We start from the raw sequence: 25,583 nt of genomic DNA, 5'->3' as shown, positions 1-25,583 counted from the left end.
TTAAAGTAGTGAAGTATGAAGTTTGTGTGTAAACTCCCACTTCCTTAACGATATGACTTAGTTGAGATTGTCAGCCAACTTTCCTTGCTGGTTAACTTGCTGCTGCAAACTCCTTTTCTCTTCTTCTCCGAAGTATATTTGTTAGGAACAGGAATTTCTCAAGACACTTTCTACTTATAAAAATAAGCAGATGTACCCAATTTCTTTTGCTTCACTTAATGATGTTTATTCAAACATCAAAACTTTTACAAATCTCATTCTCCACACAAACACTTGCTAGTAAGTCTCTTCACATATGCAAATGTTAGAAACAAAGTTCATTTACACATAAGAGAAAGTTGGCTTAAAAAACCAACTCCATTCTCATCCTGAATCTGAATACACGTCTTATGATTTCCAAGTCAAAGATGAGCATCCATTCAACAATATTCCATTCCAGATGGAAGGAGGCCGAGTGGTTCTAGAATTTACACGGAAATTCTCGAAACACTACACTACCAAGCTAGTGTCATCAGCAAACAGAAATACTTTAGAGTTATCTGTAATACTAGAGGGCATATCATTTATATAAATAAGGAACAGGAGTGGCCCCAATACTGATCTCTGGGGCACCCCCCCACCACCCCCACCACCACCACCACTTGACCGTACACCACTCAGACCCCACGTCACAGCCATTCTCAACCTTGTGAATAACAAACTTTTGCTGCATGTTGCTGAAATAAGAGATGAACAAGTTGTGAGCTGCTCCCCATATTCTGTAATGGTCCAACTTCTGGAGCAATATTTTGTGATCAACACAAACAGATGCCTTAGTTAAATCAAAAAATATGTCTAGCATTCAAAACCTTTTGTTTAACCCACCCAGTACCACACAGAGAAAAGAGAACATAGCATTTTCAGTTGTTAAATGACTTCTGAAGCGGAACTGTACATTTGATTGCAAATTGTGCGATATAAAATGATCAATTATCCTTAGATACACACCCTTTTAAATAACTTTAGCAAACACTGATGGCATAAAAATGGGTCTAAAATTGTCTACATCATTCCTTTCTCCCTTTCTGTAAAGTGGTTTTACTACTGAGTACTTCATTCAGGAAACTGACCATTCCTTAAGGAAAAATTACAAATATGGCTAAATGAAGGGTTAACATATGCAGCATAGTACTTTAATATTCTGCTAGGCACTCCATCATAACCACGAGAGTCCTTAGTCTTCTGTGATTTAATTATTGACTCAATCTCCCTCTTGCCTGTATCACAGAGGCATATTTCAGACATCAATCTCAGAAAGAGATTTGTCAGGAGAGTTATATGATTCCCTGTACAAGCTAAATTTTTATTTAATTCACCAGCAATGCCCAGAAAATGATTCTTAAATACTGTACATTTATCTGATTTATTAGTAACAGAAATATTTTTACTACGAACTGACGTTATATCGTCAAACCTTGTGCTGCTGACCAGACACTTCTTTCACAACTGACCATATAGTTTTAAATTTATCTTCTTAATTAGGTATCTATTTGCATACCATATACTCTTTGCCGTCCTAATAACATTTTTAAGCACCTTACAATACTGTTTGTAATGGGCTTCTGCAGCTTGATTGTGAGCACTTCTAACATTCTGATATAATTCACACTTTGTTCTACATGATATCCTTATCCCACTAGTCAGCTACCCAGGCTGCCTATTACTGCTGGTACCCCATTTAGAATGTTGTAATGGAAAGCAACTCTCAAAGAGCACGAGAAATGTGTTAAGGAAAGCATTATATTTATCATCTATGTTATCGGCACTATAAACTTCCTGCCATTCTTGTTCCTTGACAAGGTTTAAAAAAGTCTCTATTGCTGTTGGATTAACTTTCCTACATAGTTTGTAATTACATGTGATATTTGTTTGAGTACAAAAGCCTTTTAGTGTTAAAATTTGTGCCTCATGGTCTGAAAGACCATTCACCCTTCTACTAACAGAATGAATAAAACAGTTGTCTATGGCTGTACTACTGTTCCCCAGCACCCTAGTTGGAAAAAAACAGTTTGCATCAGGTCATATGAATTTAGGAACTCTGCCAACATCCTTTTTCTTGCACCACCATACAAAAAAATTATATTGAAGCCACCACATATAACTAATTTGCTAATTTCTGGTACTTCCTACAAAGTAGTCCCCGGCTTGTGGTTGCTTTCTCGTTTCCCGAGCACAGGAGCACAGGATCCCAGGTTCGATTTCCAGTGGGGTTAGGGATTTTCACCTGCCTCAAGATGACTGGGTGTTTGTACTGTCCTCAGCACGTCATCATCATTCATGAAAGTTGTGAGATTGGACTGAGGAAAGGTTGGGAATTTGTTCGGGCGCTGATAATCGTGCAGTTTGAGTTCCCCACAAACCAATCATCATTATCCTACAAAGTGAATCAAGAGCCCTCTCTAGGTTAAGCAGAAATGCTCTGAAGTAAGAGTTAGGGGACCTATAAACAACAGTTAGAAGTTTAGTTTCACTAAATTTAAATGCCCCTGCACCACATTCAAACATCCATTCAGTGCAGTGCCATGATATGTCTATGGACTCAAAGGGAATACTGTTTTTTACGTGCATAGCCACTCCCCCACCCTGCAAGGAACTACTTGAAAAACAGGCAGCTAATCTGTATCCTGGTAAAGTATGCCTCTGAATTGTCAAATTATTTAAGTGGTGCTCCGACACATCAATAATTTCAGAGTTAACGTCTGTAAGCAGTTCACTAACTTAATCTCTAATACCTCTTATATTTTGATGATATATGCTAATTACTTCTCTGCTTGGAAACACTACATCCTCTGAAGGTGAGCCCTTAGAGGGACTTCCTTTAAGGAGGTATACCTATCACCTGACTTAAATCTAAAAAAGTGCAGCTCTAACACCAACTACTACAGGAATTTTTCTATGAGTGATCCTCCCACCACCACCACCACGACCACCACCACTCCCCACTTCCCACTCCCCACTACACTGTCACCTGTAATCACCTGTAAGCTTTGCCAGCCTCCCCTTCCCATACCTATTGAGGTGCAGATGCCTAGTGAAACCCGATCTACTGATAGACCCAACTGGTACCACTGAAATATGACCCATGCCCTCTGCCATCAGCGTCCTCTCCAGCCCCATGTTAACGTGCCTAACAGCCGCATTAAGATGAGGCCGATCATGACGCTGAAACAGTTGCACGAAATGCGCATTAGTGCTACCAGTTTGAGTAGCTATCTTTACCAGGTCACCACATACATCCTATTCCCCATCCCCATCAAGACTGTTCCCTGCTCCACACACTATCACTAATTGATCCTCTTTCGTAAAATTACTCCATAACTCCCCCGTGCTGTCAGTCACCTGAGCCAACCCTGCACTAGGCTTCACAATGCTGATGACCTGGTACTCACTCCCCAACACTTCTTGCGACTGCTGGCACACACCTTTACCTAGCTACAGAACCTCTTCTTTCTGTTAGATTTTGCAACTGACCTAGGCCTCCTAACTGTCGAGGACTGCTGCTTGGTCTCTACCTCTACAGCTACAAGAGGCTCCTCTCCACTCAACTCCTCTATCAACTTATTTCTACAACAGATTCTGCATTCCCAGGAGAGGATATCGGTAGAACGCCCACTGGCTTCCCCACTGCACACACCCCCCCCCCCCCCCCCAAATGAAAATACTTTGAACAAACCCCACACCATAATCCACTACTCCCAAACCTACAACAGAGTCCACACTTGTCACCCATGGTAAAATTTTACAGTTACTGAAAACAACTATACTATTGTTTTCGTATACCAGTTGCACTGGAAGATACACCCAAAACCATTGTTTGCACTCCATTCGAACTGTAGGAATTTATGCAAATGCCATTCAGGCTTTGTAACACCGCCCAGACTTTCCAGCACTTTGTGGATGATGTAATTAGAGACTTAGAATTGTGTTACATCTGCATTGATGACCTGCTTGTAATATTGTCTAAAGTGGCAGAGCATCTAGCACACCTATAGCAACTGCTCGCTAACCCACACGAACATGGTTTACTGATTAACCCACAAAAATGTGTCTTCAGATTAATGGAAGTAAACTTGTTAGGATACCTTACCAGTGCACAGGGAAGCTTGCCACCTCAAGAGAGTGGATGCTATTTCTCAGTATAGATGAAGCTATTTCTCAGCTTCCCCAGCCCACTACAATAAGAGAATTATGACGTTTCTTGGGATTCACAAACTTTTATCGACATTTTGTGCTCAATTAGGCATTGTTAGCAGCGCCTCTCAATGAAATGTAAATGGGATGTCTCAACCTGGAGATACACTGCAGTGGACTGATGAAAACAAAGCATCCTTGGGAAAAGTAAAAGCTATTATTGCAGAGGCCGCATTGTTAGCTAACACTTCTCCTGAGACACCTTTCTGCATTATGGTAGATGCAGCATCAGATGCAGTTGGAGTCATGTTACAGTAATGTGTGCAAAACATCTGGCAACCTCTAGCTTCCTTCAGCAAGGCAAAGCAAAGGAACCACTACACGCCATTCTGTCCCATCGACCTGTCTTAGTCGGTTGATTCCATACAATATCACTTCACTGTCACGACTTAATCAATGTTGTAGGGTCATATGACAAATTACTTCGTAAATTGAGAATTCATACATTTTGTTTTAAAAAGTGAACACTACTATCTACTTTCTACAAGTTTCACTTAGAAAAAAAGTCTTACTGTAATGACAGGAACCTAGGCAGATGGGCTTAGTGCTGTAAAGTGGACCACTTACAGCAAAACACTAATCCAGTGTTCCACCAGAGCATTCACCAGGCATCACCATCCACCTGAGTGTCAGTGCCCAGACTATTACCATAACCAGGGACTCTTTGGCTTGCGACACCACAACAAACCTATTTGGTGCAAATAAATATTGGCTGCTCGGCCAGGCTGGGCATGAGTTGAAAAAAGTGAGTTATCAAATTGTCAGCCATCATAGTGTTGGCTTCCACCATGAGGTCACTGAGTTCTGATGTCATTCCAACGTCTGCTGCCAGATGGACTGAGGGTCATACTGACATTATCCTAGCTAATGAGCCACTGGGCCACTCACCACCATCAGTGGAAACTAGATAACTGGTAGTCCATGATTGACTCCTCGGATATCTGTGTCGTTGCTTGCCACTGCTGTGCAACTCAGCTTTCTGCAGTCAGTGGGCAGTGACAGGCTGCTACAACAACCTGTTGAGCATCCACTGTATTTGAGTTGTACAATTAGAAAAGGCTTGCTTCTCTTTTTCATTATTAAGTGTTTCATGAAAAAATGAATGTTCTTTAAAGCAGTAATTTTCCACTATTAGCTAGAAATCGACAGTCTCAAATTAATCTTTCCAAAGTTACTAAATGATGTTTTCATGAACAAATGCAGAAATTACCTGTAAGTTGATACGTGACTTTCTTTACCAAACTGTACAGTAACCGATGTAAAACCCAAAATATAAAGGCAAATCAAATGGGAGTAGTTAATCTCCACTGGCAAATGAAATATGTGTCAGTGCCCCATGAACCATGGGCCTTGCCGTTGGGGGGGAGGCTGGCCTGTCTCAGCGATATAGATAGCCGTACCGTAGGTGCAACCACAATGGAGGGGTATCTGTTGAGAGGCCAGACAAACGTTTGGCTCCTGAAGAGAGGCAGCAGCCTTTTCAGTAGTTAGGGGCAACAGTCTGGATGATTGACTGATGTGGCCTTGTAACAATAACCAAATCGGCCTTGCTGTGCTGCGAATGGCTGAAAGCTGGGGGAAACTACAGCTGTAATTTTCCCGATGACATGCAGCTTTACTGTATGGTTAAATGATGGAGTCCGCTAGGGTCAAATATTCTGGAGGTAAAATAATCCCCCATTCGGATCTCCAGGCAGGAACTACTCAAGAGGATGTCATTATCAGGAGAATCAAAACTGGCGTTCTACGGATTGGAGTGTGGAATGTCAGATCCCTTAATCGAGTAGGTGGGTTAGAAAATTTAAAAAGGGAAATGGATAGGTTAATGGTAGATGTAGTGGGAATTACTGAAATTCGGTAGCAGGAGGAACAGGACTTCTGCTCAGGTGAATACAGGGTTATAAATACAAAATCAAATAGGGGTAATGCAGCAGTGGGTTTAATAATGAATAAAGAAACAGGAGCACGCGTAAGCTGCTATGAACAGCATAGTGAACGCATTATTGTAGCAAAGTCAGACACAAAGCCCACGCATACTACAGTAGTACAAGTTTATATACCAACTAGCTCTGCAGATGACGAAGAGATTGGAGAAATGTTTTATGTGATAAAAGGAATTATTCAGATAGTGAAGGTAGACTGAAAATTAATACTAATGGGGGACTGGAATTTGATAGTAGGAAAAGGAAGAGAAGGAAAAGCATTAGGTGAATAAGGAATGGGGGTAAGGAATGGTTTAAAAATCGTGAAAGAAGGTTTTATAAGTGGAAGAGGCCTGGAGATACTGGAAGGTTTCAGATAGATTATATAATTGTAAGACAGAGATTTAGGAACCAGGGGCAGATGTGGACTCCGACCACAATCAATTGGTTATGAACTCTAGACCAAAACTGAAGAAACTGCAAAAAGGTGGGAATTTAAGGAGATGAGACCTGGATAAACTGAAAGAACCAGAGGTTGTAGTGAGTTTCAGAGAGATCATTAGAGAACAGTTGACAAGAACGGGGGAAAGAAATACAGTAGGAGAAGAATGGGTAGCTTTGAGAGATGGAATAGTGAAGACAGCAGAGAATCAAGTAGATAAAAAGACGAGGGCTATTAGAAATCTTTGGGTAACAGAAGAGATACTGAATTTAATTGATGAAAGGCGAAAATATAAAAATGCAGTGAATGACACAGGCAAAAAGGAATACAAACGGCTGAAAAATGAGATCAACAAGATGTGCAAAATGGCCAAGCAGGGGAGGTGAGAGGACAAATGTAAGGATGTAGAGGCATATATCACTAGGGGTTAGACAGATACTGCCTACAGCAAGAGAACCACTTGTATGAATATTAAGAACGCAGATGGACAACCAGTTCTAAGCAAAGAAGGGAAAGCAGAAAGGTGGAAGGAGTATATAGAGGGTCAATACAAGGGCGATGTACTTGAGGGCAATATTATGGAAATGGAAGAGGATGCAGATGAGGATGAAATGGGAGGTGTATACTGCATGAAGTGTTTGACAGGGCACTGAAAGCCCGAAGTCGAAACAAGGCCTCGGGAGTAGACAACATTCCATTAGAACTACTGACAGTCTTGGGTGAGCCAGCCATAACAAAACTCTTCCTTTTGGTGAGCAAGATGTATGAGACAGGATAAATACCCTCAGACTTCAAAAAGAATGTAATAATTCCAATCCCAAAGGAAGCAGGTGTTGACAGGTGTGAAAATTACCGAACTATCGGTTTAATAAGTGACAGCTGCAAAAAAACTAACATGAATTCTTTACAGACAAACGGATAAATTGGTAGAAACCGATCTCAGGTAAGATCAGTTTGGATTCTGTAGAAATGTTGGAACATGTGAGGCAGTACTGACCCTATGGCTTATCTTAGAAGAGAGATTAAAGTAAGGCAAACCTACGTTTGTAGCATTTGTAGGCTTAGAGAAAGCTTTTGACAATGTTGACTGGCATACTCTCTTTGAAATTCTGAAGGTGGCAGGGGTAAAATACAGGGAGCAAAAGGCTGTTTGTAATTTGTACAGAAACCAGATGGCAGCTATTAGAGTCGAGGGACATGAAAGGGAAGCAGTGGTTGGGAAGGGAGTGAGAGGGTTGTCGCCTATCCTCGATGTTATTCAATCTGTATATTGAGCAATCAGTAAAGGAAACAAAGGAAAAATTTGGAGTAGGAATTAAAATCCATGAAGAAGAAATAAAAACTTTGAGGTTTACCGATGGCATTGTATTTCAATCAGAGACAGCAAATGACCTGGAAGGTCAGTTCAACAAAATGGACAGCGTCTTGAAAGGAGGATATAAGGTGAACATCAATGAAACCAAAATGAGGATAATGGAAAGTAGTCAAATTAAATCAGATGATGCTGAGGGAATTAAATTAGGAAATGAGTAGGTGAGGTTTGTTATTTGGGGAGCAAAATAACTGATGGTCAAAGTAAAGAGAATATAAAATGTGGAATGGCAGTGGCAAGGAAAGAGTTTCTGAAGAAGAGAACTTTGTTAACATCGAGTTTAGCTTTAAGTGTCAGGAAGTCCTTTCTGAAAGTATTTGTATGGAGTGTAGCTATCTATGGAAATGACTGATGGATGATAAATAGTTTAGACAAGAAGAGAATAGAAACTTTTGAAGTACGGTGCTACTGAAGAATGCTGAAGATTAGGTGGGTAGATCACGTAACTAATGAGGAGGTACTGAATAGAATTGGGGAGAAGAGCAATTTGTGGCACAACTAGACTAGGAGGGGTCAGTTGATACGACATGTTTCTGAGGCATCAAGGGATCACCAGTTTAATAGTGGAGGACAGTGTGGAGGGTAAAATTCATAGAGGAAGACCAAGAGATGAATACACAAAGCAGATTCAGAAGGATGTGGGTTGCAGTAGGTACTTGGTGACAAAGAATCTTGGACAGGATAGAGTAGCATGGAGATCTGCATCAACCAGTCTCTGGACTTGAAGACCACAGCAACAACCAATGATTGCCAGTGCTTAACTAAGATAGAATACAATTCCCAATTTGAATTGCATGTATTTTTAAATAAGAAGCCTCTGTGTAAACAAGATGACCTTAACTGTAAGCAAGACGATGTGCTGTGGGTCGGAATCCAGGATGGGAGAGCTGCCATGGCATTATTTGGAGAACGTAGCAGATGCTCACAAGTGTGAACGGCAGTCGTTTAGGATGGGCCATGGTTTGAGGCAAGCCGCCTTGGGCAACGGACACACTAACGTCACAATACAGTTTGCATCTTCAGGATGTGTCAGGAAGATGAATTCTATTTTTAATGAGCTTTTTGTGGTAGTATGTGCATGCTGTTTTTGGTAGAATTCCAGAAGAGTGCTATTGTGGATGGAATGGTAGAAAGAATTCATACAAAGACCACTAAAGATAACGTCTGAGAGTGGAATGGGGAAAAGTAGACTTTAGGACACCTTTAGAGAGTGTGACACACTGCCACCAAGCTCAGCCCTATAAGGCAAGGCAAGATAAAATGATAATTGGAAACCACTACTATTGGCTAACCTAAATAGTTTAGAAGTTGGAGTGAGACACATGGCTGTACTTAAAGAGGTCCACTCTCATTGGCTGACACACAAACATATATTGAGAGAGGGAGAGAACAGGACACAGTTTTTGCAGCATCAGGTATTACAAATTTTATTACGGGTTAACCACCTGAAATGAGAGGAAGCGAAGAATTTTTATTTTTAAAATTTTTTTTAGAGCTTCATACTGGTCACCACTTTGAATAATTATCACTCAGCCAATTAAAGTATTGTGATGCCAGAAAAATGCAGACTAGATTTTTCCTTGTAGGAAGCAAATGAAAGCAAATCACTCTTCACCTAGGCACCTTCTTGGGCAATCTTCTGATTTCAGGATCTTGATGAATGGGCATCTTCTGACAGACTTCCCTTACATACTTATTCTACCCAGCCTATATGAATTTAGACACAGATGCAGATTGTTGGTACAGAGCCAAAGATTGATTTTACAGCCGTTTCAGCCACCACCTTAACATTAATAAAATGAGGTCTAGCTGCAACATTGAGATGACGTGTAGCAAAAGCAGAGTTTTTTTTTTTTCCTGTGAGATTCAGTAACTTGGACCTTTTTCTGAAGAGGTGTTTGTAGTTAAATGTTCAATGAGCTCTCAACTCAGGCTGTAAGTGCAAATGCATATCAATCTGTAGCCCTTTCTGTCTTTAAACACTAACCCTTCTGCAATCATGTTGTGACTAATCCAAATATAATTGTTTATCCAGGTATGTGTTCATTGAATCACATTCCAGAGGCCTTGCCAAGGCATTAGCTTATCATTGTAAATGATTGTCAAACTATTTCTTTTGCATTTAATGTAATAAATTGTGTTAATTGTGGTCCTTGTTTAACTTTGCAGATAATGAATTACCTGATCACTATTTTTTAGGGCAACTGTTTTAATCATGTCAGATGTACAGGGCCATTTTTATGTATCCAGTTAGAATTAGCAGACAATTATCGAGCCTTTCCCTGCAACTGAACTACTAACAAAGAAAGACTAGCCTTTTCCCAGTTATTTACTAGTTGCAGCAAATATTTCAAGAGCTGAGTTAGATAGTTAAAGTCAGCTGATTAACTGACAGACAATGTATATGTAATGATACAGTGACAAATACTGGAAGCAAACCAAACCTCCAGTGGAAATAAAGAAATTTGCACATTACACTGCATTATCATGTGTAATTTATGCCTTGTGGTGTGTGTTATCCTTGTGCAAGTTTGATCATATTCTCACATTTATCATTATTGTTACAGAAACAATACAATTCACTACATTTTATGAGTGCAGTGTAAACACTCCAATTCTTTGTGCTATCTTAGTAGTACAGACAAACGATGGATATAGGTACTTCTTGCAGTTTTACAACTACGCATTGCAATTAACCACTTTTGCTGTGTTGAACAAATAAATTGTAATGTTGCATGACACTCTCATCTGCGTCATTACTAGAAGCAGTTGGCTGTTTCGGATTTGCTTTTACACACTGAGATATTTACATACTTTGTTTGGCATACTACTAATATGGTACAGAGGTGGTGTCAATGAAGAAATCATATCATGGTATCTTGGTTATTGTAAGGTATCATTAAAAGAATCACCAAATATGTTTCACATTTTACATATGTTTGTACATGTAACTTTCAAGTTGTTATTTAGTTCTTGTATCATCTGTTGAATCACATGCTATCTGATAGTGTTCTAAGAACATGTAAAGCACTCTGCAGAAGAGTGGATAAGGTCCAGAATGGAATTTTCACTCTGCAGGGGAGTGTGCAGTGATATGAAACTTCCTGACAGATTAAAGCTGTGTGCTAGACTGAGACTTGGTCTGGCTGCAGGGCCAGGTTGGGAGTCGTGCTTGGGCAGCTCAGTTGGTAGAGTACTAGCCCGTGAAAAGCAAAGGTCCTAAATTTGAGGCTCTGTCTGGCATGCACTTTTAATCTGGCCAGAAGTTTATGCAGCTAAAGGGTTTGTTTCATATTTATGTTCATTTGTAGCTCTGAGGTCTAGCAAGGCATACTGTATACAGACATCTAGTGTGAAATATATTCTAATGGAATTGAATACCTTGTGCAGAATCATTAGGTACATGGAATTGTCCTAGTCAATAATAGAAAAACCAGTTAAATTTTCTAATTGGTTCCTTAAATTGGTGCCAAAAACTTTTTTATTAATTTCTTCTTTGTCAGAGGCCATATTTGGATGCCTGAAAATTGTGTATATCAGATTGCTTCTCCTTTTAGGTAGCCATGAGAGTGCTGCATCACACAATTTTTTTTGTTTGTGTTTCCAGTGCCTTCCCTTGCCATGATACACATTCTATGTGGTCTTCAGATTTATGCGCTAGTGCAGGGAAAACTACTTGTGAGCACTTTTAGCTCTACAGTTAGGCATTTTCCTCTGTGTGAATACATATGATTGACAATTGCATAGAATACTGCAGTTAGGCTCTTGTGTTCCCTTTCCCAGCTTTCTCCCTGGGCTTCTTAGTCTTACCTGTATTTTTACAAAAGGGACAGTCCAGGGAAAATATGTACCAGAGAAAGCACTGCGTGCGTGCGCTTGCTAGCTCGTAAAAGGATTACTTCAAAAGCTAACAAGTCTTTTCTTTTTGTGTTTGCTTGTTGACAACCCAATCTTCTGCTTTTCATTGTGTGGTCTCCTATAATCAAAAATATTTAGTTTCTGAAAGGTGTACTTTATAAGTCTGCTTGAATTAGCACTTGTTTTAGTCTGTGTGATAGTTGAATGATTCATATTATTTTACCGAAAATTGGTATTATTTTGCAGGGACCCATGTGGAGACAAATAAGAGGTCAAGGTTTAGCATATAGTTACAGTATAATACCGAGGCCACATGAGGGACTTCTGCATCTGACACTTTATCGAGCCACTAATTGCATTGCGGCATATAAAGAAGCAAAAAGTATTGTTGTGAGTTATACTTATTTCCTTAAGCTTTGATAATTACATTGTAAAATGTTTGTCTGGTATGGAATGTGAAACTGTTAATCAGTACACTTGATGACTATAGCTATCAAATCATTTGTTCTATGCACAGGGAAGAACACTTTTACTCAGTTTATAATGTTACAATGTGGTATGCTTTAGCAGTTGCATATGTGTCTAATATTACTGTATTGTGAAAAAATCCAGAAAACAAATTTTATAGCAATACATTTAATACGTAGTTTGTAATTTTCTGTCATTAAATATGAGTTTGTATATAATTTTTTAATTTTGTGCAGGATTCTCATCTAGGTAAAGATGTCAAATGGGACCAGACATTGTTTGATTCAGCAAAAAGTTCCCTAATTTTTGAAATTATAGAACGTGAGAAGAGTGTGGGAGATGTGGTAACGCAGTCTCTACTGTCATATTTTAAAGGTGTTGATCAGAACTACAATAGGTGAGAATCACAAGCTATGCACATATATAATCAATATTTCTAATATGATGTACTAGCTTCATGTTGTTGTAGTTGTTGTTACTGTTCAGTTCAATGATTGTTTTATCAGGCATCTAGTGCAGCTCATATCGCAAGTCACCGTTGAGGACTTGACACAAATTGGTCCAAAATATGTAGCTCAACTCTTCGATCCAGAGAAATCTAAAACAACTCTTGTGTGTCATCCTACAAAATCAGAGGAAATTTCATTGGGATTTAAAGCGTAAGTTCACATTGTCTTAACAACATGTATCATAATCTTAGCACAAAATAGGAAGTAGTAGAGAGTAGCATGACCATTTGGAAGACTAACTATTTAAAATAAATCTTGGTATTGTGTCCCTGACACTAACTGTTTAGCTGGGATTGCTTACAGTATTTTTTCCTCTTCATTTCTTTTTTGTAAATGTGTGAACTGAGACTCCATACTGTGTCATTATTTTATTATTGCTTGAGCTGTAACAGAACTTGTGTTAATGTTGTGAGAGGTAAGACTTTTTAGGTTAAATATCTCATGCAGATAAAATGCTTTGAAAGAGGTCCAGGTAAATTAAGTGGCTCATACAACAGAACTTGTTTGAGTAACTATATCGTTGTATATCAGGATGTTAGAGAACTAAAAACCAAAGTTAGTGGCATTCTTATCAGTCAACATGATCTAGAATGTTGAAGGGAATTTAAGGTGTTATGTCTGTCTGAAGTTGATGTAAAGACAGGAGGCCATATGTTAGACACAGAGAACTATAAATCAGAAACCTATTTCTGGATAGAAAAATGGAGAAAGGAGATAGCAAAAAAGTGAGTTGAAATCTATTAATGTAAGTAGTTTCTGCATGGATCACCAGTTAGAAGCCTGTTTTTATGAATTTCTGCTACTGGAAAAGCCATTTATGCATACTAATATTCTGATATTGTGGGTAATGTGGGGGAGAAGATGCACAAATAATAGATATTTTCAAACAGGTATTCTGTGTTTGAAAGTTTAAGTTCTGTGCTGTAGGCCTGTTTATTTCTTAATATAGTTTGTGGTGTTGGTCTGCTTTTGAGAGGAAATGGCATTTTTTCACTGGACAGTTTGAATTTTTCTTGCATTAGTAGTGTCATTGTACTGAAACTCCTTCTGACCTATATAATGTAAAAGAATATCAACACTTTACAATGTGATATAATGGCTGACAGTACCAATGTCGTTATCCCCACTTTCACCTTCAGTGTCCTCGTCTTTGTTTTGTTGTGAAGTGGCTGTTACAATTTTGGCATCACTTGTGTACTGGAAGCTGGGGTCACATTCATTGATCTTCAGCAATTCCTTCAAGTTTTCTTTATCAACACCACATCTTCAAAACCATTGAAACCCATAGCCAGATTTATTATTTGTGCCAGTGTTATGTCTTAACCACTGAAACCTTGAAAATTGTGGTCTTCTATATCTGGCACCAGAAATCCTGTGTTTGGTATCTAGAATTGTCAACTTCTTCCAGAATGCTACCAAATCAACAACAACTAGCATTCTCAGTAGACCATACCGGTAGTGGCATTTTCATATGCATTTAAGCCTTGCTTCATTGGTTGATAATAGCAGTCATGTTAGGAGGTAAAAATTTAGTTACGAGAATGCTCTCATTGGAAGTGAATGGGTGTTATCAAGCAAAAGAACAGCCTTCTGTGTGACAATCCTTTCTTGTCTGGAAATCGCTGAAACTGTGGAACCAGTGTTTGAAAAATTTCACTATCCATCCATACAACTTTTTGGTGGTTATATTGCACAGGGAGATCGTTAACTGTGGGATCTGTGACTGCTCAGACTATTTTTAATTTTTTCCCCCAATTTTCCAATCACCAGTAGTTTTAACAGTTCACAAAACTGCAATGCTTTATTTAGATGACTTATATCCAGGAGCGTGAACTTCAGTCTTAAAAGCAAGGATTCCAGTTGGTAAATATTTCCAAATCAGACCACTTTTTTGTATTTAGAATTTGATCTGGCGTGAAATTGTCTTCTTCCTCAAACTTCTCGAACTTGTACCGGAAGGAACTGGCTGCTGCAATATTTGAACTAAGCTGCTGTTCATTCACAGTAAGTTCGTGAGTCCTGTGATGATGATTGAATCTGGTTTGCCATCCAGATAAGGTATTAAATTGTCCCCGTAACTCTAGAGCTTCATGAAAATGTTTAGCTTTTATGGCAAACATCGTGCCTAAAACAGACATCTTCTGTTCCTTTTTGGCTAAACAATTGCAAAAGAGCAGCATCTCATTCATCAAATGTGGATCTCCATGTTTTTTTTGTGCACATGGTCCAGAACTAGAATTGCATATCCTGACAAAATCCTGTATTTTCTGCTTATTCTTATTTTTGGCCTGAACCCCTCTGCATTTCAATACCATAATCAGCTTTTAGGTTTGCAGTTTCCCCCTTCTCAAACTCAGAAAACTGAGTTTGTTTTCAATTTCCACGGTACGGGCTGGCTAATACCAATGAAAACGATACTCTGTTGTCACATACGGCATTTGTTTAAATGATGGGAAATGGCACATTTTGGGCACGTGGCAGATTGTTTATTGCTCTATGCTACAGAAAAATATTGCAGTTTTTTTAGATGCACGAATAATCCACATGTGAATAATCAAGAGTACACTGTATATTGATCACCGCAGGAAACCATTCATAGTAAAAATTGTCACTGTTTTGCCAGCTCGCAGACAAAAGACATGAAATGATAGTCTGTGGAGACTTTAGTATTAATTTTTCAAAAGATTCAGAATACACAATTTTTCCCACCAGAAGTAGACATGATAGTAGTACACTAATAGGTGATCTCTTAACCTGTAATGTGAATTTTTATCCTGTAGTGAATGGCCTCTTTAACCACAATGCATTACTGGCTATACTAAATAACAGATCTGATTACTATGAAGTGCTATCATGGACAACAGTTTGAGTAGTCCTAAACAGGAAACTTCAAGGCAGTCTTGCAGGAAGCTAGTGGGTTTGCATAAATTTTTAGCTGCTAATTTTGTAAGAAAACAAGTATGGCACAAATAAGATAGAAAAATGATCCGAATTACAGAAAGAAAGTAGCATGTGAAAGGAAAGGGAAGTTTTATGAAATAGTTAGAACAAACAAAGTAGCAGAACTGATTACACATTACAAGAAATACTTTGCTGTTCTAACAGAATGGATTAAAAAATCAAAAAAGGTGTGTATAATATCTGAAATCAATAATTCAAATAATAAAATTGAAAGGTATATGGGCAATAGTTAAGAGAAACAGTGGAATCGGACAAATAATGTGAGGACTTTGGTAGTAAAGACAATAGTCAAAGAATAAATGGTAACCTACATATTTATTAATAACTTTATTGCACTCAGAAGATTGGCATGGACAGTTAATAAGGCAATAGGAGCAGTGTCTTATACATATAGGTAAACCCAATTACTCTGACAAAGAAATTAAGAATGTAATAAACTGGTCAGTACCAAAAACTCTCTAAGTTGATAATGTCTCGTACAAAATACTAAAATCCCATTCGTATTCAGTCACATATGCAATACATCACCATCATGGTGGATAAATCGTGGCAGACTGACAGACTAAAATATGATATTGTCAGATCTCTTTACAAGAAATGATACATAGATATTAATAATTACTCCCAAGACTCTTTCGTTGTCTTATTCTCTCAAAATAAGATTGTCAGTCAGTCTTTGTTTGGATTTCAAAAGGATCTGTCCACAGTACATGCCATTTTACAATTCACCAATCAGATAATACAAAATTTAAATCACAAAATATTGCCAAGTGGTATTCTTTGTGACATGTTAAGAGCATTTGATAGTGTATTTCCTAGTATACTTAACACATAAGCTAAAATATTATGATATCAGATATCTTGCTGACAATCAGTGTGCACTCTGTTTAACTAAAAGGATGCAAAGTGTTGTATTGGGAAACTTGGCATGTGTTCACAATGAAGCAGCATATTCAGAATGGAGTATAATCACTACAGGTGTATCACAGGGATCGATATTGGGTCTGTTCTGTTCTTGTTCTTGTTCTTGTCATATATAAATGATCTTCCATCATACATACAGGAAGCAAAAATAGTTACTTTTGGTGACAACACAAGTAGAATAATGAAGGCTAATGGAGTAATTTCAGCATCCAAGTGCACATGGGTGACCACACCGTTAAAAATAATAAATAAGGATAAATCAATAAATGGAACAAATTATTACGAACTTTTACTCGTATGATATATTGATAAAAAACTTGAACAGTAAGTCCCATGTTACAGATCATCTTAAGTGTCTTAAGCTTTCCAATTTATGCGTTACAGATATCAGATTTTGGAAAAGAAAATTTCATGAAATTGACTTACTTTTCCTGTTGTTATGACCTGAGCAAGGGTCGTATTATCAGGAGATAGAGGAAAATGGGGGTGAGTGATTTTGTAGACCACTGGGGTATTGATGAAACACATTCAATTAAGTTATTTGTTGGTGAAAGTATTTGATCACTCCACTTTTTTTCCTGGTGCTAGCCAGCAATGACCGTGCTGAGTCCACGCTGCTTGAAAGAGTGAGATGGCACTTCATTGCCCGACAAGGAACTTGAGTACAGGTCCTGCATTGCCTATGGTCAATGATGTGGCCCCATCATAGGAACTTGTGCATCCCTACAGTGTGGCGTGGCTATGGGCATCTGACAGAGCCTCAACATTCCCAATGAGTGAAGCTGCACGAAGGCTCGGCCCCAGAAATCTGCATATCTGTGGTGCCAGGGATGGCATGTAGATGGTAGATCCAGCAGCAACACGGACGGCCCAAGTGGCAGTCCCAGCATACACCCAATAAGGTGGTATTTGTACTACCACAGTAGTGTTGACACAGGCATCCAGTGCCTACTCTGAACTTGCAGATGAGCAGATCAGCTCTTCATCCATGGACCCGCTTCCCATCCTCAGTGAGTCACCGTTGTACCAGCAGGGTCAGAAGTATCCTCCACAACCGTTCGGCTGTTAATTTGCAGCAGTGTTCTCCAAGTGGGCGGAAGCTTGTAGACAGTTGTTGGATCCTTGCACAAAAGGATGTTATAAGGACCTCTTGGGGACAGCTCTTAAAGCTGTTGGACATTCTGACAACAGCCTCATTGTATATTTACTTTTGTGAATTTTGTTGCTAACACGTAGTCTCAGTTTGAAAACAACAGTAATATTAACAAATATAATACTCGCTCTCTGCAGCTTGTGGTCTAGCGGTAGTGTTCTCGCTTCCCAAGCACGGGGTCCTGGTTCCAATTCCTGGCGGGGTCAGGGATTTGCACATCCCCCAAGATGACTAGGTGGTGTTGTCGTCTTCATCATCATCATTCATCCCCTTTATGGCCAGAGGAAGGGAACGGCAAACTACCTCCATTAGGACCTTGCCTAGTATGGCGGTGCGGGTCTCCCGCATCATTCCCCTATGCTCTGCCAAGAAGCATAGGACTTCATTTCCATTATACTAGCTGGAGAAATAATTTCCTTTATCCATCACTCAGCCTCAGAGAGGCACAGAAAGCAGTTAGGTATTCAGCTGTAAACTCTTTGAACTAGTGAAGTAAATGAATGTATTGGACAATAAAATGAACATGGAACACGAACCAAAATCATTATCCATTGTTCGGGGTTTTCCCAAAGCCATAACCACTGATGAAAACATCAAGAAAGTGTTAAATATAGCCCTAATCTTGGATGATTGGCAATTAAAGGTTACGAAACACAAACACTACCATTTGTCTGCATCATATGAAAGAGTACAGAACATTTTATATTAAGAATCAAGTATGACAAAGCTTTGTGCAGATGAATGCAGCATTTGTTAAACACTGACTAAAAGCAAGTGCATAAAAGAATTTCTCAACAATGTTTTATGGTGTTGCAAAAAGAATACAACTGACTTTGCGATATGACTTGGTTTACCCTATTATAAGATGAAGATTTTTCCCAGATTTGTCATTTGAAAAATATGGGATTGTCCTTTATTTGTAGGTTACACTATTGGTGCTGAGGTCAAGGTTTTTATACTGTTTAATAGGGTATATAGGGGGAGCCTTACATTTGCAGGGATCATCTTTACATTTGGAGATGAAGCTTTTTCTATTGAGGTCATGTGCAGATTTATTTTGAAGTATTTGGAAGGGCAGGGCTCAGCAAATAAAACACTTTCCAACAGGCTCGAGATTTCCTGATATGCCGAAGCACTTGATACAGTGTTGACATTGCTCGAACAATCACGTGTCACTGACTTGCACGGCACTAGTACAAGAGATGTGAGAAACAATGAACTAGCCACTGCAACAGTCTATTGTACTGATTCAAATTTGGCAATTTTGTGGAACACAGGAGGAAATATCATCAAATTCTATCTTACAAACTTTTGTTGTATTTGTACAGGTTTGCAATGAATGTTCTCAAACATGTATGGATATCATATACAAAAACATTAAAAAATAAAAAAGTCCTTCAAACAAATGAGTTGATTCAGAACCCAGACCAGCATTTCATTTGATTACAAGAGACTGTAATGGTTTACTAAGTGGATTGCAAATGAGAAATTTGGCCGCTGTTCACATATTAGAATACTGGGTAAAATATTACAGAGGCAAGACCAGTCATGGAGATAGTATCGACAGATGTAACTAGATTGTGGGAGAAGTGAAAGTTTGAGAATGGGACTGAATTGTAATTATGATTTTTTTATTTATGTATTACTTCATGTTGTTACATATGACCTTCACACTAGAATATATTGCAGACTGTTTTTCACAATTGCTCAAGCTCAGCCTGGCTGAGAGCAAGGGTGGTTGCTGGGAGGGGAGCAGTGACTTAGAAGCAAATTTCATCCTGTTGCCAACCATGGGAATCTGTCAACAGCCATTGCTTACTAGATTCCTTGAGTGTCAGGCAGCATGCCACACTTCCTTAATAACTTGCACCAATGCAGTGTGAATTCTTGAAACATTACTTCATTTGGTAGTCAAAGACCTCAATTACCTTATCTCCATCTGCAGAATATGTTGTTTAGCCTGGATGGCAGCTCGCTGACTTACGGTTGAATACCTCATGAAGTCTTCCTTGGCCTTCCTGCATACTGTGGCTGCAGTATCGTCAAAGATGCGCCATGTCAACTTGCTCCTTATTGCTGCTCTGGGAGCCAATACCCTTAGTACCTGATGTCCATTACCTGCCACATCTTCATAAAGTGTGAAATCCCACAATGTGTCTTCAGAAGTGCCCACACAGCCGCAGGCACAGCTATCATTCATTTGTCTTCTGATTTTGTTTACATGCGTAGCATGGGCCACGGCCAGCCAGGTAATGTATCAATCCACTTGACAGGTTAAGAAACCTCATTTGTAATATTTCCCTGATGTTAGGGAGAAATTTGTATGTTTTCCTGCCCATGCCTGCAAGTGTCCCATTCACTTTGCCACAGTTGTAATATGCAATCTTTTATTGCCTTTTTGGAATTGGACTCAGTTCCAAGCACCTTTCGTACTTTTATTTTGTTCTCTTTCTTTAATCATGGAAGTGCTCCCTTTTTTCTGATTTCCAAGCCCAGTGGGCATAGAATTAGTAACAAAGCATCATTCGGGGTAAGGGCAGTAGGCACCTGTTACTGTAGAGCACTCCTTGTTGAACTCTTCTCACTAACGAGTTTGGCTTCACTAGCTGCAATATATGCAGTATATTCTATGACTGATGCTTATGTAGATTGGCAGTATACTCTGATTTTTCTCAAGGGAAGCCAATATTGCCTATTTGCAGTGGTTTGATTTTATTAATCATATTTGTACCCTCTCTGCCTGCTTCCTCTATATGAAGTGCAGAGTTATAACATTCATCCAGAAATACCCTTAGTTTATTTTAGAGTTCCTTACTAGGTTTTCTTTCAGCAGGAGGTACATTGTCTTGTGAGATGCTAGTGATAATGTAACACTTAGACACCAGCCTTAGAGATCGTGGAGTGTCACATTACGTTTGTATTCTATAATTCTTCTGGAGTCACCACCTACAGTGAACAGCACATCATTTACACATGCTATCAGTCCACTGTCATGTAACTTTCATAGTATGGGCTCCAGTGCTAAATCTCAAAACTCTGTACCACAAACTCATCCCTACAGATAGCCTTTTATTATTGTCTGTGTTACATTCTTTCCTGGGAATGTTACCAATCATGTCGCCTGTGGCAGTAGTCTCTCAGGCAGTTGTACACTGCTTGTGAACACACTAATCCCTAAGGCGACCAAAGAAAGACTGCCACTGTAGGTTAACGAATGCGCCAGCAATATCAATTATTATTTGTGTAATAGCTTTTCAAACATCTTATTGGGAACATTCAAAAGACAGATGGTCTAAAGAATTTAAATATCACTGGACCCTTATCTTGCTCTTTACTGATTACTACCGCTTCAGTACTCTTCCATGGTGCAGGGACCCCTCCTTGCATGAGACACTTGTATGGTTCACGCAAGTAATTATCTGATACATCACATAGGGATTGTATTACACAGGTGTCCAAAATTAAAGCAACAAACCACTATTTCCCTGTACTGTGTCTAATTCACAATGTACTCACACTGTACGATTGTGTCCTGCATGAAAGATGCCATTCCAGTCAACAGACAACCACACATTAAATGGGACAGTCTTTGCTGGGTAGTCCCACATCCACAATCATTGTGTACACAGCACATATGGTGCAGTATAGCACAGAAAAGACGCCTACCAGGCTCCCTACAGTGGAGTCCTTATTCGGTCTGGACTGTGATTATGGGACCCAACCATTGTGGAAAGACTTACATCGAGGATGATACGTAATGGTGTGGGCAGGGATTATGTTGACCACTCGAATGCCTCTTCATGAAATTGTACAGTTAAATCGGCAAAGTTCAACTGCTGTCCGGTATCGTGACACGATCTTGATCTCATGTGTGGTTGTCGCGAGGTGCTGTGGGCCCAGACTTCGGAATGATGATACTCGACCTCATAGAGAACGCGTGGTTGATGTTCTTGGAAATGGAAGATATTGCATGCATGGCGTGGCCTGCTCACTCTCCCGATTTGAATCCAATAGAGCACATCTGGGATGCACTAGGGACAGGAGTTGCATCACGCCACATCCATCAGCCACTCTCAAAGACTTGTGCGCAGGGCTGTAGGAAGAATGGGTGTTATTGCCTCAACATGAGATTAATGGCATCATTCGCAGCATGCCCCATCATTTGTCAGGCCTATGTTGCTTGCCAGTGGTGGTTGCACCTCACACCAGTTGTTGGAGAGTGTATGTAAAGCCATTAAGATGGGAAAAAAATTAAAAAAAACTTTTTTATCTACCATTGTGTTGCAGTTGATTTTGTTCTGTATTCTTTATGTTGTTTCTACTTTACTATCACCTGATTGTACTGCTTGTGGCAAAATATACACAACATTGACTTATTTTGGTTTGTTGCTTTAATTTTGGACATGTGCTTGGTAAAGATCTGTCCGGCCCTGGAGATTTTTTCTTTTTCGGTCTTAAAATTATTTGCCTTATTTCTTCTTGTGTGAAGGGGTACACAAGTTTATTCTTTCTATGGTCTTCCCATAACATTTTTCATAACCTACACTGGTCATCTGTCTCACCTTCTTCCCCATTGTCAGGAAGTAGTGTTTTCATTATCATGGCAGCTGACTGTTCCCTACTTTCTGTTAACCATCCCATCATTCATTTTGAGTGTGGATAAGACTATTGGTGAGTGTATTTTCTTGCAGACTGTTTAATATGGTACATCCCAGGGATCAGTTGCTAAGTTAGCCTCCACAAACTGTTTCCATTGCTCCATTCTTGTTTTACATAACTATTTCTTTAGAACTTTATGCAACCTTCAGACACTTTCTCCTTGGGTCATGCTGCTCAGGTATCATCAGTGGGACACCAAATCATAATCATCTTCTTCATTGTTGAATGCCAGTGAGTGTGGCACTACTACTACTATCAGAGCATATCTGATAGTGATGCCACTATTTTCAGGGGGTGGTTCAGCAGCTTCAACTCACAAAATCAAAATTGGAAACACATGAGACAGAATTTCTTGCGCTCAGGAGGTGAAAAATTTAGTACAGCTGATAGAACAATGTGAAAGTACACAACACCATCCTCGTTTTTTGAACTATAAGTTCCTTACCCAGGGACAAGGGAGTGTTAGGCTGAGAACTTAAAAAAAGGAAAGAGTCGGGTAAATCCCACTAAGGTCCTTTCTTTTAAACCTTGTTGCAAAGAAGCATGCAATACAGATGACGTGCAGTGTCCATTCAAGAACCTTTTGTAGATTTCTCTTCATACTGTTGGGCATACTGACAACAGTCTCATGGTGCATTTACACTTTTATGAGGTTTGTTGCCAATGATCAGTATGAGTTGGAAAACAACAATGACGTTCACAGATAAAAGTGTGTGGTGGAGGAGGGAGTAAAACAACAGTGAGAGGTGCGATTATGATCCATGGAACATACAAATAACTAACTAATTAATGACTCATCACTCATTCTTCCCTGAGGAACTATTAGTTTAGAAAGTTAGGGTGCAGTTGCTCACTTGTCAGTAGTACTGAATTTTTCGTCCTCTGGAAGTTAAGCACTGGCCAGAAATTCTGTCTCATAATTTTTCAAATGTTCTACAGTAATTTTCCTTTTGAAAGATTCAAAATCGGGCTGATCCGACAGCTGCCTATCATTATGCTTGTGCCCAGACACAGCTTGTAGCAGTTATAAACTTGACTCTTGCTTCTTTCACAAATAACAAAGATGCAATCAAGTTTTGATCACAGATGACAAATGTACCAATGTTTCGGACAATTTTTAGAGTGACGGAAGTGGAAAATTTCTTTGAGGCCTTCCTACACCTCTGAACTAAGAGTTTTATGTAACTGCCATAAGTATACTGTTCGCTGGAAAAGTACTTCATTAGCAGCTAGAAGTACATGGCTATCAGGCTCATTTCTATTAAACTTTATGGTTTTCCCATCTTGTTAAAATTGCTATTATAATTAATTCCGATTTGTATTTTCTCATTTCATTTTATAAGCATTCTGTGGTGTGTGTTTAAGTTTGATTTCCTTTTTCCAGGATGAACAAAAATCTCCAAGTTTACAACAGCCTAGAGGAAAGCTATCTTAGTCAGTGGTAACTGCCATGACAGTGGACTATTGCAAATCAAAATTGAAGGGTTTACTGAGACTAAAGATGATGATACATCCTTTATAATTAATGAACATCAAGGAGTAATGGTGTGGTCCCTGATCAGACATGTCTGAGTCTGTATTGCCAGTTTGAATGTTGCTTATGCAGTGTGGATAATTTATTAAACTTGATTAGTTTCTTTTATTGTGATGAGGGTGCACTGTTATTAACACGATTGTCATGGTTATGAAGATCATCAATTGAATTTTGTTTAATTTCAAATGCTATCATGTTTGTTTTTGGCAAAATCAGACTGTTGACCAAGATAGTCATAATTACTTAAACATTTGGAGTACTGAAATTGCTCTTGCTAGAGTGCATTTTTATTTTTTGCTTTGTTGCATTTCTGTACCCATTATTAATTTATCTCGGAGACTGGCTGTTGTATGCCTCCACTGAAAACAAATGACCAAACTCAATTTTTCTACTGGTGCTTTTGTACATTAGCATTTGCACTTTTTGAAGTTTGTTTTTTTAAAAAATATATTGTGTTTGAAATGTAATAAAGAATACATATTTTTTACATCAAATAAAAGTACATTGTTGACTATTGCAAATATTTGTTACATACTCTTAGATCAATTACTATGCAAACATCAGTATTATCCTCTTGGTTTTGACTGAGAACCTTTCACAGCCAATATCTGACTCAGCACAACTTTCAGATTGTATAGCACTGTGAGAAGAAGCAATTAATGTTAATTTTAAACCTTTAAATTACTGCCTTACTGGACTGGGTGAAAAAATTTCTACTTATCGGGATTGGAGAAAGTTTTATACTTACGAAATGAAAATTTGAAATACCCTGTTATTGGTACCTGTGTTTCAATCTGATTACAAGCACACAAATCCACAATAAGTTGCAAAAAAGTAGTTATGCTTGTACATCAGTAAGTAACTAGGTTATATGAGCATTATACTGGAAGATCCACTCTTCTGACATTGATCAATGGGAGTTGTTATTAACATCAAAATCTTTAAAAACCTTGCTTTGAGACAGAAACAAATAAAAATGGTTTGTGATAAATGTACCATGTTCAGTACTTTACAGTGGTTAAATTTTTTGCATGAAAAAGTAGTAGTAGTACCTGTTGTGACTCGCCGAACATTCAAAGTGCCGCCGCGCAGTTACACGCGTCGTCTGTATGCGGTGCTGTCTGCCAGCCAGTGGCCGCTAGACTTGTACGCAGTGCTCATTCGAATGTTACCGTGTTCACATGTCTTGCTTTGTCAACTTGCTCAGTGACTTATTTGTGTGTTGTCGTTTCGAAATATGTGTGTTCAACTTGATGTTAAAACAATTGGCGATGAGGTAGTGGATATTTCCTTTTCATCATTGACCCACAGGTTTCCATGGCTACAGTTGAGCAATTATTGCAAGGTCTCATTGAACATCAAACGCTTCTAACATCGGCGATTCGCAATTTCGTTGCGGCATCAAATGCGGGCATTTCTCGTCGTTGTCTATACCTCCTTTTCCTCCTCATGACGAGACGGCGGAAGACTGGTCTGATTACAAAAAATGTCTTCGACAGCACTTCTTTGCATTTCATGTCACGGACGAACAAACATGTAAGTCTCTGTTCC

General features: G+C 39.0%; 1 protein-coding gene across 1 annotated transcript in view; it reads left to right on the top strand.

Moving 5' to 3' along the window:
* LOC126360221 (uncharacterized protein C05D11.1-like) overlaps positions 1-24,551 on the top strand; it is a 131,223-nt gene extending 106,672 nt beyond the window's left edge. Inside the window, exons 16-19 of the mRNA XM_050007692.1 lie at positions 12,071-12,214; positions 12,529-12,689; positions 12,799-12,951; positions 23,883-24,551. Of these exons, the coding sequence (XP_049863649.1) occupies positions 12,071-12,214; positions 12,529-12,689; positions 12,799-12,951; positions 23,883-23,943 (519 nt within the window). The 3' untranslated portion in view covers positions 23,944-24,551. The remainder of the gene's footprint in view (positions 1-12,070; positions 12,215-12,528; positions 12,690-12,798; positions 12,952-23,882) is intronic.
* The last annotated feature ends 1,032 nt before the right edge of the window (positions 24,552-25,583 follow it).

Source organism: Schistocerca gregaria, chromosome 1 (assembly GCF_023897955.1).
Source record: "Schistocerca gregaria isolate iqSchGreg1 chromosome 1, iqSchGreg1.2, whole genome shotgun sequence".
Classification (NCBI taxonomy): domain Eukaryota; kingdom Metazoa; phylum Arthropoda; class Insecta; order Orthoptera; family Acrididae; genus Schistocerca; species Schistocerca gregaria.
The sequence above is the reverse complement of the archived record's forward strand: the minus strand, read 5'-3'. Positions and strand labels throughout refer to the sequence as shown.